We start from the raw sequence: 12,024 nt of genomic DNA on the forward strand, positions 1-12,024 counted from the left end.
TCATAAAATGCACCTCCGTTTCGTTTTTACTTCTTCAGCCAAAGCAAACGCAATTCTTTCTTATTATCGTTGTAGGCTTTGACGAAACGCTCAGCTGATTGCTCCGTAATTCCTACAGAAAAGTCTGCTTTGTCTAGCAGACAAGCCTGACAACTCAATGACAAAATACAATAAATCCTGACCTTGATATGGAGTATAGTTTCGATAGCTTCCCTACGGTCCACGCTATATAACTTCCTTTCCGTCAATTGAAGCCTTTATCTTTAACTTTAAGCTGCTTTGCGAACTGACGAAGTCTTAAGAAATGAAGATTGCGTCCGACTCAGTATTAGCAGGTATGATTTCCCAGGCGCAGAAGAATTACCAGCTTGTTTACGAAATAGACATAAGCATCCAAATTCATCAGACGTTCCAGTCCTGGTTCGGGTGCTTTCGTAGGAGGATTTCATCCGCTGTTTACTATTAAAACAATTGAAAATGAGGCAGTTTTATAAAGACCTGGAGGTTGATCAGCTGAAGGTAATTGAACAGGCTCATCTTAAACATTGAAGCCGCTCATTATTCTTTTGGTACGCCTCCGTGATTGCTATCCATTATAAAGTGTTATATTGGGACGGCATGGAAGAAAAGATACACTAATACTCTCATCCGCCAATAAATTTTTAATACGCCAAATAACAGAATAAATACGCCAGCAGCTGGCCATTGTAAAATGGGATTGGCGCGAACTTGAACGTTCTAGAAGCATTCCTCTCAATAGTATACTTGATGATCTTTTTGAGGGAGAGACGTCATTTCTGCCTGACGCGTGTATACAAGCTCGATAGAGGGCTTTTTGTAATGTCGAGAAATCTTGCCAGAAGTTTGGTTCTTACTTCATTAAGAAGCTCGACTGAATATTTCGTATGTTCAGGGAAGAGTTTATATCAAAACCATTTTCATTTCCTGTAACATCTTCACTGTAGAATAGTTTCGTTAAACTCCTTTCTTATGTAATAATCTGTGCTTTCTGATATAGTGCATGCTATTACAGCCTTTTAAACAGACATGCCTCCCTCTCGAAGCAAATACAAATATCGCTTAATCTGTTCAGTGCCGTACTTCCTATAAGTTTTCGCAGATATGTTGCTCTCTTTGAATTGGAGAGTTAATGAAACAGATATATCAATGTACGTTAACTGATGCTTCGCTGTTAAATGAATTTTATTGTTGCGCACCTCTTCGATTTGCCGAATCGTTGTTCATCACTACTTCCCCTATATTGACATCATCGTTCGAGTTGGTAATTTGAACGAGTGCTTCTAACTAACTGTACTGAGTAGCTACACCTTTTGTACCCCATAGGATTAGCAGAATCAGCAATGTTGGCAACTGTAGCTGCATAACTAAAAGAGACAGAGTGCAATGTTTGCTTTGATAGTAAATTACGTGCTTGAATGGGCAATGCGTGTTTTAGACTAAAAGGGCTGGTAAAAACGTCCAAACATTTTTTAAAATTTATACGTTTTATAGCAGATGCTTTAACTATTAGATATCATCTTTATACTTCTCATTTCTACTTTTAGCTTTAAAACTATGTATTCGCAAAATGTACCCTGCGTTCCTAGCGTTACATCTAGGATATAGTAGCTGCATTGAGTTTTTGTGAGATAAACAAATATGAATAGCAGATTTGAAGATTGTGTCCATGGATATACGTCGATAGGGTTGAGAATGGGAGGGAATAGTTGATGTATTGAGATATACCGTAAAGGTTACAGAAGCGAATGATATGTCTATATGTTGGTACAATATTATGCAAATTAATCATTTATATGATATAACGTCAAGATTGCTTTCTGATTGCTTCACTTCCGGTCATATTACATGAAAAATGCAATGTTCGCCTCACAGCTTTCTCTGCAAATATATGTTTGTCCTGCGTTATTTGGGAGCCAAGCAGGATCTTGGTTGTACGGATTAAAAGCTGTAAGTACCTCAATAGAAGGGATGGTGGACGCGACTAATATAAGAAAGTCTTCCATTATTCTAGTTTGGGACCTATGCTTCTTTTACTTCATTAGCGCACTGCAACTTTATTTTGAATCTTTTAACCCTGTATTTATGTTCAAATCATTAGAAGCTTTCCAATCAGTGCAACGTAAGGATTAAAAGAATCGTAGCTCACAAAATCATTTGTCGAAGCAGGTATCATAATGGAGATATGTGCGATAAATTGAAGAAGAAAGAAGGCGAATAGTCATAATACAGAAAACAAACTATAAATATTTTTGTGTATTTGATTTTACTGCTGCCGTGAGGTGATAAAGTGCTTTGCGCATGAACTGTCAAGAGAGAGTAACTCTGGTTTCAGATTTATAGATCTGGACGGGCGTGTGGTTTTTTCTTTTTTTTTCCTCTTTTGTGCATTTTTCACTCACTTGAAAGTGATTTAAATCGCCGACTTTTACCTTATCAAGGCCACTATGGGGTTTATCAAATGTCAAAATTGCATTTTTTTTTATCTTTTCTCTTTTTCTTCAAATTATACTAGTCACTACTAAAGTAATATGTCGATTGACACGAGCAAATTGAAAGAATTATTCAACTACAAGCAAGAGGAAAACCAGCTCAAGGGCAAAATTATTAACGTCGTCAACCAGATACCCTATCACTGCTTCATGAATAGAGCAGATGCGGATGAGAGCATTATCGAGAAATTGAGGCTGGCTGTCAATAATGCAGACCCTGATGATAATGGTAGTATGAATGTTACGCCTATTTCCAACCTTGAACGTAGAAGACGCTCGACTGTTGTATCTCTCGGTCAAACAAATATTTGGCAACTTTCTACTAGAAAGGGCCACTCGGCCATGTATGCTGCTATTGATAGTTTGAAGAAGGATTACCAAACTCTTTACATTGGTAGTACAGGTGCTGTTTTAACCATGCCTGATAAACAATTCGTTAAGGCAGAGACTATTTCAGATAGCGATAAAGAATCCTTGAGGCATCTTTTACAGACAAAACACGGCATGATTCCCATTTTTATTGAAGATAAATTGTCGCAAGGTCATTATGAAGGCTACAGTAAGCAAGGTAAAATGGTTGTTTAAGCTTAATGCTTGGTAACATTATCGTTCCAGAGAAACTAACGTTTTATGTTCGTTCCATCGTGTCCTTTTGTTCAGTTTTATGGCCACTAATGCATTATTTGATGTGGTCCGATAAGGTGGATGAAGCATCTTATTGGGATTCTTATATTAAAGTGAATCAGATATTTGCGAACGAAGTGATTAGCAATTACAAGGAAGGGGATATAAGTACGTAGAAGGAAATCCGTGATTTTGCAAAAAGTTTCTGTTCGCTTATTTTTTCTACGCTCTGAATTGTAATAGTTTGGGTACACGATTATCATTTGTTATTAGTACCAGAAATGATTAGAAAGGTCTTGCCGAACGCACCTATAGGCCTCTTCGTACATACTCCCTTCCCATCTTCTGAAATTTTCAGATGTCTTCCACGTAAGTGTTTGCTCGTATCATTACATAATCTATGTAAAAGGATAGAAAAATTCTGGAACAAGTAATTTTGACATAATTATTGTTTTAAAAAATCAAAAGGCCGCAAGGAAATTTTGCAGGGAATGTTAGGCTCTAGTGTTGTTGCATTCCAAACATACAACTACTCGCGTCATTTTGCTTCCAATTGTACTCGTATCTTGGGTTATGAATATACTCCATCAGGTATTTTGGCTAATGGTGTTCTCATTCAATTGGAGACCTATCCTATCGGTATTGATGTTGAACGAACCCGATATCACTGCAAACGCCCTGGTGTCAGTCCCAAAGCAAAGGCGATCAAAGAGCGTTATGCTGGTAAAAAAATTATTGTTGGTCGTGACAAGATGGATCCAGTAAAGGGTGTCGTACAAAAATTGGAAGCTTTTGAGACTTTCTTGACAGACTTCCCCGAATGGCGCGATAAAGTGGTACTAATTCAGGTAACTTCGCCTGGTGTATTGGACTCCTTAGACTTAGAAAATAAAACAGCAGAAATTGTTGCTCGTATTAATTCCCGTTTCGGGTCCCTTGAGTTCACACCTTGTAACGTTTTCAACCAACATATCGATCGTGACGAATACTACGCTTTATTGGAAGTAGCTGATATTTGTCTTGTCACACCGATCAATGACGGCATGAACACTGCCAGTTTTGAGTACATCGTTGCTCAAGAAAACCATCATAGCCCGCTTATTCTTTCAGAATTCACAGGTACTGCTAGAAGTATGGGCTCGGCTGTTATTGTCAATCCATGGGACTGCAAAGAAGTTGCTCGCGCCATTGCAGAGTGCTTGAATTTGTCTGAAGAAGAAAAGACACTGAAATACAAGGTAGAAGTTTTTACCGAATCGGTATCATTAGAAGCCTGCAATACTCATAACTTGTTTGAATATCTATAGCAACTTCATCAATTCGTAACATCTCACACTGCTGCTTACTGGGCAAGGTCTCTTGTCAAAGGCTTATTGAAGAGCCCTACGAATGGATTTGGTTCGACAACACAACTTGACATTTCTAGAGTTAATTTAGAATACAAGAACAATACAAAGAGGGCCTTCTTCTTCGATTACGATGTAAGCTTAATATTACCATTTTAGTTGCTACATTCATTGACCAAAGCAACTTTTTTTATATTTGTTATAGGGTACTTTGGTTCCTATTCAGACAAATCCTGATGATGCAAAACCTTCTCAAGATGTAATTGACGTGCTAACGCATCTTTCCAGTGATCCTAATAACACTGTCTGGGTTATTTCTGGCAGAACACAGGTAGAACAGAATAAGATTTTCTCTGAAACATTCAAAATGGTGTGCTAACTACGTCATATTATGATTGTGCGTTTTCAGAAATATTTGGAAGACTGGTTAGGTCATATTCCTAACCTGGGCTTATCCAGCGAGCATGGATGCTTTATTAGAGAGCCTAATAGTAACACTTGGGTTAGTCTCATGGATGATATGGATATGTCATGGCAAGATGATGTGAAGGAAATTTTTGAATATTACACAGAGCGTACACCGGGAAGTTTTATTGAAGAAAAACGTTGCTCTTTAACATGGCACTATCGTAAAGCTGATCCGAAATACGGGTAAGTGCTTTTCTGAAAAGGGAGTGGGCAGAGTGAGAATAATATCTTCGGTCTTATTATCTTACATATCATCATGTTTTATTAATTGAAAAAATAAGGGCTTTCCAAGCAAGAGAATTGCAGAACCATCTGGAACAAAACGTAGTTGGTAAATTACCTGTTGAATGCTTGGTTGGTAAAATGAACGTCGAAGTCCGACCCATGCTTATCAATAAGGGGTTGATTATCAAACGCGTGATGACACAACATTCAAGTACTGAATTCGTTCTATGTGCGGGTGATGACAGAACAGATGAAGACATGTTCCGTATTCTGGAGAGATTAGAGATTGGAGGCATCGAGGTTGTTCCTTTCACTGTCGTTGTTGGCTCAGTTCAAAGGAAAACACTGGCCAACTGGAAGGTGGATTCGAGTAAAGAATTTGTTTCCATGTTACAAAGCTTGTGTAATCAATAGAAAAAGGATAAATTCATTTCTTTTGTAACAATTGCAATTTTAAAAGCCTAAAGTTGTATAAAAATAAACACCATTTTTATTGTAAGTGCGAACAGAAGAAATGCAAATTGAAGCGTGTCATAAAGTGTAGTAATTCTAATAAACGAAAACAGGTAGAAAAGGCAATGCAGTTGGTATGGATAGCTGTTGTATAATAGCAAATATTGAGTGAGCTCTAAGTGCTTAATAATGATTAAATTGTGTATCAAGTTATGGGTGTACAGGGCAATGTTCTAGTGGAGAGATTGTTTGATTAAAATTTTTTATTGAACCTGTCATTTCAAAAATTTTGCTTTATGACCCTTACTTGTCATGTGTAAACGTGATCCACACACTGCACATGTTTTAACACCACTAGCCTTGGAATCTTTGGGAAATTCTAGGTCTGACTTTTGTGTATGATTGTTATTGTAGCTTGCAGTGATTGTTGTAGACATAGTTGTACCTTGCATTTTGTTTGCTGGCTATTTAAAAGAAAACAGTAAAGCGATCTTGATAACGATAATGTGAAATTGAAGAAAGAATGTAAAAGAGAGAAGAGAATATTAAAAAAACAAAATTAGGATCCTTTTTATAAACATTAATCAGGCTTATCAGATGCGTACGGACAGACGTGGTGAGCTGTTATTCTAAATGGATAAATGCGTTTTAGCTGATAATGTTCGTGTTACTTTTGTGAAAAAAAAAAGAAAGCTTTGACTTCTGAAATCAATAACAACAACATACACAAACAAATAACCGAACCAAAGATCTTCCAAACCCAAACACATTGATAAACCTAAGATAGAAACGATTCCATTTTCTGGCTTAAGCGCCTATTCTCTTTTCAACACACACACACACAAAAAAAAAGGATAGCAGCGTTTCAAAAAATATTTGGATTGAAACGTTCTTTAACGACTGTGATGAAATATTGAGGTATTTAAATGAGACTTTACTAAGCTAGGTGCGCATTACATTACGAAAGCTTCCATTGCGCTTGCTCAATCTTTTCTTTGCAAGAATAATGTACAACTACACCATTTGGAAATACCGCAAATACACTTTAAAGAAAAAAAAAAAAAAAACACAAGTCGAAAACCATCAGATAAAATTGAATTCAAGGGTTATAGCATGGAGTAACTTACCTATTGCCAATTCTTTTGTTACATTGGGGACACATCCTGTCCTCCGTTATTTTGACAGCTCTTGATCTGTAATACATCAGTTGCTCTTCAACCTATAAAGCACAAATACTGTAAGCATGTGATGCCTAACATATCAAGGAATTCAACCTTTTTAAATGTACTGACTTGTATTTGCTCCGCTTTCCACAAATTCTTAACGATCATATCCATATTACGACGTTTGTTTGTTTCTCTAATGTATTTTTCTAAAAACGAAAATAAACCATGAAGTTTTGTATTGTCAGGCAAAATAGATAGGACCTGGCTTGCATCGATGTGAGAACCTCGATGTGATAACAGCTTCAGTGCTGGCTCGATTAGAGGCTCTTGATTATGGGCAGGCTGTAAATAAACTTTGAGCAAAGTCAGATACATTTGTTCGCCTTTAACAGGGTCCTTATAATAGACTTTTGTGCAGTATCTATAATAATGGCAATTGTGTGCTTATGAGTCATTGAAAGAAAAAGTGCTGCAAATATTTCTCTAGCTTACTCTTCAGCCATGGTATAGTTTTTGAGTTTGTATACATATATATCCAAAGCTTGGTCATGTTGCCCAATACGGCTTAACAGAATAGCACGTTCTTCAAACAAATCTATAGTAAATGTAAGGACAAGTGTCGATTAGGGTTTAATAATTGAAACCAGCAGTAATAAGCTTCGATTCAAAAAGAAATACCATCTATAGGCAACCGAGATAAAATTTTTTCAGCTTTGTAGAACGATGATTCCGTCAAAAAGGTGAGAAGTCGAGATTTGAGTTCTGTTGTTCTTTCTTTGTTTACTGTTCCTAATTAAAGAATTTAAATTTAAGCTTCGATCTGGAGGCTTTATTCCTAGTTTTTGGCCTTTTTTACCCTTGTTTGCGATTATCTCATTCAAATACGCAATTATAAGTTTGTTATGAAATTCCGGTGACTCATCACGTAACTCTTCAATAATGAATTCGAGATATTCGATAGCCAAATCGCCGGAAACAGATTCTAAATGTCGCAATACTTTTTCCCGTGGCAACGTTCCTGTCTCTGCCAAATCATCTATGAAGATCTTAAAAAATAGAGGTATCAAAATTCAACAACCTTCCTAAATACTTTAATCATGTATAACTTACTTCTAAGCCTTGTTTAGGGTCTTTTTCAAGTACCCACCGAGAATATTTTAAGACAAGTTCAAATTGATGTATTCCTAGCTTTTGTAAATATCGTATGGTGGGCATAATTCCTCGCATAGGGCCTTCAGGTTGCTTTCCTAACCTAAGCGAAAGAGATACGAGCTGATTAATTTGCAGTGCACCAAAAAAAGAACAGCTTCTTTTCTTACCTCTCAAGTAAATCAAGTGCTTTTCCATGCAAGCCTTTACAGTTATAAAGATCAACAAGCTCTTTATATTTCTAGTTGTGCAATTTGTTTAATGCATGGCTCAGTCTAAGTGAATGTATTGTAAGATCTTACTTTTTTGTTCTTCAATATATGTTCACATTCCTCCACATCACAATGGTTTTGTACACGAAGAAGAGGTCCAACGAGAGCATCGTTCGTCATCATATAACACTTTAACAATGTTGTATCCACCAAGGTTGACTGTTGGAGCAACTCCTCCTCATTCAGAGTCGATGATCTAACGGATGCCATTGTTGATAGGGACTGTGAACTGTCACTATTTAACCGCTTTGCTAATTTTTGTCGTTTGTCAGTGAGATATCTAATCAAGTAAGAAACAGCTTCACGCAGGTTCAAATCTGTCAATGGTACAGATTCTTTTTTCTTTGAATGTTGGCTATGGCTCGTCATCAAACTTGCTTTACTACTCCTGATGGATGCAGGACAACTTGATATAACTCGGTGGATGCCTTCCTCAGCAATGATATCACTATTTTGCTGTTTTTTCGGAGGCTCCATTGTACGATCTGTTGTTCCTCCTTCATTATCACCGTAAGGTGCATCTGGTTTTTTGGCCAATGCACCCGCTATCATTTCAGGGTAAAGGCTGACAACTTCTGCTGGTGGGGTATCAAGTTCTTGGAATGTACTGAGTGCTTTGTCATACTCACCACAACGGAAAAGGTCGTGGGCGTAAGCGGTTCTTATGGAATTAGATTTTGCCTCCTTATTGTCCACTAAAACTTCGTTGATTTGGTCTAAAAGGCTTATGGCCTCCTGATATTCTTGCTTCTCGACTAATTGGTCAATCTGCGTCAATTCAGAAATGATAAAAGTTTAGATCAGTAATTCCTGTGTTAATCAAAAAGTGACGATTGGTTACCTGCGTTGAGAAACTATATGGTGTCAAACGGTAAACTTGAGAAGTGCTTGCAATGTAAACTAATTTTCCTTGATTTAGGAATTTGATATTCACCAGATCAATTTGTTGTACTAAACTCAGTGTCTGGATATTCCGAACTTCCACATGCTTTGGCAATATAGCAATCACGTATGGATACGAATAGCCTGGATAAGAATATTATCAATATCAGTTTGTTTTTTGTTCAAGATTAACTTCATTTGCAATTATTTTACCTATTTGTTCAGGTATCCCTGACCACTCAATACCAACTTTGCGGGTAGGAGTGCCATCTAAACCCAAGAAAATACTAACATCTAGGAAAATCTCATGGTTGTTAATGATCCCACAACCAAGCAATGTATTCTTATTACTTACAGTCTTTTGCAAGGAGCATCTCATTGTTAGGTATTTTTGTAATCATTGGCTTCCCACCTCGCGTACCAATAGACATGTTATACAAGCTGTTCAGAGTGCTCATTGGTCCATTATCATTCACTCCAGTAGATGCGAATAGCTCTGTGAACTGTCCTTCCTCAACATCCATCAAAGCATATTCGGCTGAGAATCCCAAACAAATTTTTGTAGATCCAACCCAAGCCATTGTCTTGACTCTATCAGGAGTATTCAGCTCCTTCGTCTCATAAAATTCTGTATCTTTCCATATGTATACTAACAGTTTCTTTCTCACTGAAACTGCCAATCGAGTCGTCAATACAGGTATTTGCTCTTCAGGAGTCATTTCAACCATTGTTTGTATAGCGAATAAATTAGCGCCTTTTGTCTTCCCAAGTTGCATGCGTAGCTCAAAAGTGTGTAAATCATGAAGGCTGACCAATCCATCTTCAAAACATAATAAAACAAACAAATCAACAAAGGCCACAATGCTATTATGTTCTTTGCTTTGTCATTTACCGGACAACGAAACTAGCATATCAATTTCTTTAATGATGTCCAACTGCTCTATGGCTTTTCTTGAAAAGTTTTTGATAGTTTGAGCGAGCTTGACCTCAGGCACTTCGTTATAATCGGCAACTAGTGCAAAAGAAATTGAGCCTCTGATACAGATTTTCAATTTAAGTTGGGAGTGTACCTAATGGTTCTCTTATATCATAAACGAGCAGCTGCCCTGTACCTGTGCCGATCAATAAACGATCGCCTACAATAATCTTTTTAATAAGACCATCACAAATCATCAAGTTTCAAGTTTGTAACAGCAAACTTTACCATGAGCAAAGATAGACTCTATACGAGAAAGCTTATCCACAACTGTTGTAACTTGGAATGCATCGTGCATGGCTGTAAGACGCAATCGTTCGATCTAAACAGATGAATGGGTATAGCGGTGCAGTTATGTTATGGAAAACGAGAATATGCCGTTGATGTGAATTAGAAAACGAAAATCATGCGTGAAAATTGATAAACTCAGTTTGATAGTCCCCCAGGCAAATCTGACCTCCATAATGTGGGACAAATCAGTGCTTATTATTGCTACATTAGTTGAGCATGTATGCTATGATTATACAAGAGATGAAAAGTTATTCTTAAAACTGCTAAGCGACTTTATAACTGTTATGGGGTTGCCTGTAGTAACAGGTGAAGCAAACCTTTCTGGGAAAAGTTCTTTTGCTGAAATTCAAGTTGTTTAAAATCAATTATTTTCATAGAAATAGTGCAAGTCTCTCGCAACCAATTATGGTACATGGAATGAAAGGCCTATGACATACCGGAAGATGGCTAAGACTGCTTTGAAGTTGGACATATGTCATATATCCTTTTTCTGTCAACAATTGATAAATCACTGAGAGACAAATAATCATCTAGCTCTGAGGCACGTTTCATGAATCACCCAAGACCAACCCGAAAGTCGAAGTTGGAAATACTAATCGTATTTTTGTTAGATTTAGACTTTTTTGTATAAAAAATTGGATATTTTTATTGACTTAATTCAGAAACTTCAAGTCATTATTTTCGGTTACTTTTTACATTTGGACACTTGTAGTAAACATTTGAGGCCCGCCTCTTTTTGCACGCATTAGTTGCAGTAAGTTTCGTTGTTTGATCGGCCCAGAAGAATTGCCTACGTTCTCCTTAGCTGCCATTTGAACTGATAGTCCAGTTGTATTTTATGTAAATGACTCACAATCCTGTATTCTCATTGACTGCTCAGCATCTCTTTTGATCTAAAATCGTGTCACTTTAGTGTCATTTTTCCCTTAAAGAAAGCAATAACAATAGGTGAGTGTATAAATTAAGTTAAACGCCTGTTTCTTGTCAGTAACTGATGAAGTGATAAATAAACGTGTCTTGATTTGGTGTCAAAATTTAGCGCGTCCGAAGAAATCTGTATAGATTGTTTTTGTTGTCAAAACTTCTTTGTTGTCCAAATAACATTCTAACAAAAAGTTTCAGTTTCGTTTTTTCCTCTTTTTCATAGAATCTCGTTATTTTCTTTAGAGAATTATTAAAGAAGTGTTAACAGTGGATCATCAGGTAGATTAAAATAAGATCTCATCACGAGCTACTCACAACGACTGTACTGTACATATTTTGTTTGTAACTGAGTGTTTATATCTTTTGAGTAGTTTTTTTATCTTGTCGTCAAGAGAAGCAAAAGTTTACCTTGAAGCAAAGTTAAAGAAAAAGCAGCAAGTAAAGAAAGTCAGTTCATGATTGCTGCAGTTTGTTTCTTATTCGTTTAAGTAATCAATTAGGATTGTTGAACCTTTAATTTCTAGAAACATGTTTTGATTGCGGACGGGAAGGACATGCCCATAAGGGCTCATACTTGTGTCCTGAATATAATGGTATCAGATAGCTGAAGAGGTAGTATTTCCTGTTCATTTTCACTGATATTCTGTTCATACGCTTTTCTAGCCAAGAAGCGAAAGTCCGGAAAAGACGACTACGAAACAAAGCAAGCTAAAGAGAAGGGCAGAAAGAGAAGGCTAG

The 12,024-nt window shown here is 36.9% G+C and overlaps 3 protein-coding genes across 3 annotated transcripts; 1 reads left to right on the forward strand and 2 right to left on the reverse strand.

The window, feature by feature from the left end:
- Positions 1–269: 269 nt before the first annotated feature.
- On the reverse strand, positions 270–2,221 carry BDF20DRAFT_989304 (uncharacterized protein; the record flags this gene model as incomplete). The annotated part of the gene is made up of 6 exons (XM_053085294.1): positions 2,168–2,221; positions 1,892–2,095; positions 1,595–1,775; positions 1,338–1,466; positions 876–959; positions 270–459 (listed from the first exon to the last, which is right to left on the reverse strand). The coding sequence occupies exons 2-6, from the start codon at positions 2,022–2,024 to the stop codon at positions 270–272; spliced, it is 717 nt and encodes a 238-aa protein (XP_052933970.1). The 5' UTR covers positions 2,025–2,095; positions 2,168–2,221.
- Positions 2,222–2,433: 212 nt separating this feature from the next.
- Positions 2,434–5,667, forward strand: BDF20DRAFT_881660 (glycosyltransferase family 20-domain-containing protein). The gene is made up of 8 exons (XM_053081684.1): positions 2,434–3,078; positions 3,171–3,302; positions 3,378–3,503; positions 3,603–4,372; positions 4,442–4,615; positions 4,686–4,811; positions 4,890–5,131; positions 5,230–5,667. The coding sequence occupies exons 1-8, from the start codon at positions 2,550–2,552 to the stop codon at positions 5,585–5,587; spliced, it is 2,457 nt and encodes an 818-aa protein (XP_052933971.1). The 5' UTR covers positions 2,434–2,549; the 3' UTR covers positions 5,588–5,667.
- Positions 5,668–6,584: 917 nt separating this feature from the next.
- BDF20DRAFT_823725 (vacuolar sorting protein 39 domain 2-domain-containing protein) lies at positions 6,585–9,823 on the reverse strand (the record flags this gene model as incomplete). Its single annotated transcript, XM_053077823.1, has 12 exons — positions 6,585–6,669; positions 6,754–6,845; positions 6,919–7,213; positions 7,285–7,387; positions 7,471–7,554; positions 7,649–7,838; positions 7,903–8,064; positions 8,244–8,590; positions 8,663–8,981; positions 9,055–9,239; positions 9,309–9,389; positions 9,451–9,823. 12 exons carry the CDS (start codon positions 9,821–9,823, stop codon positions 6,585–6,587), a joined length of 2,316 nt encoding a protein of 771 aa, XP_052933972.1.
- Positions 9,824–12,024: the final 2,201 nt, after the last annotated feature.

The sequence above is a fragment of the Mycotypha africana genome (assembly GCF_025528875.1).
Source record: "Mycotypha africana strain NRRL 2978 chromosome Unknown BDF20scaffold_8, whole genome shotgun sequence".
NCBI classification, from domain to species: domain Eukaryota; kingdom Fungi; phylum Mucoromycota; class Mucoromycetes; order Mucorales; family Mycotyphaceae; genus Mycotypha; species Mycotypha africana.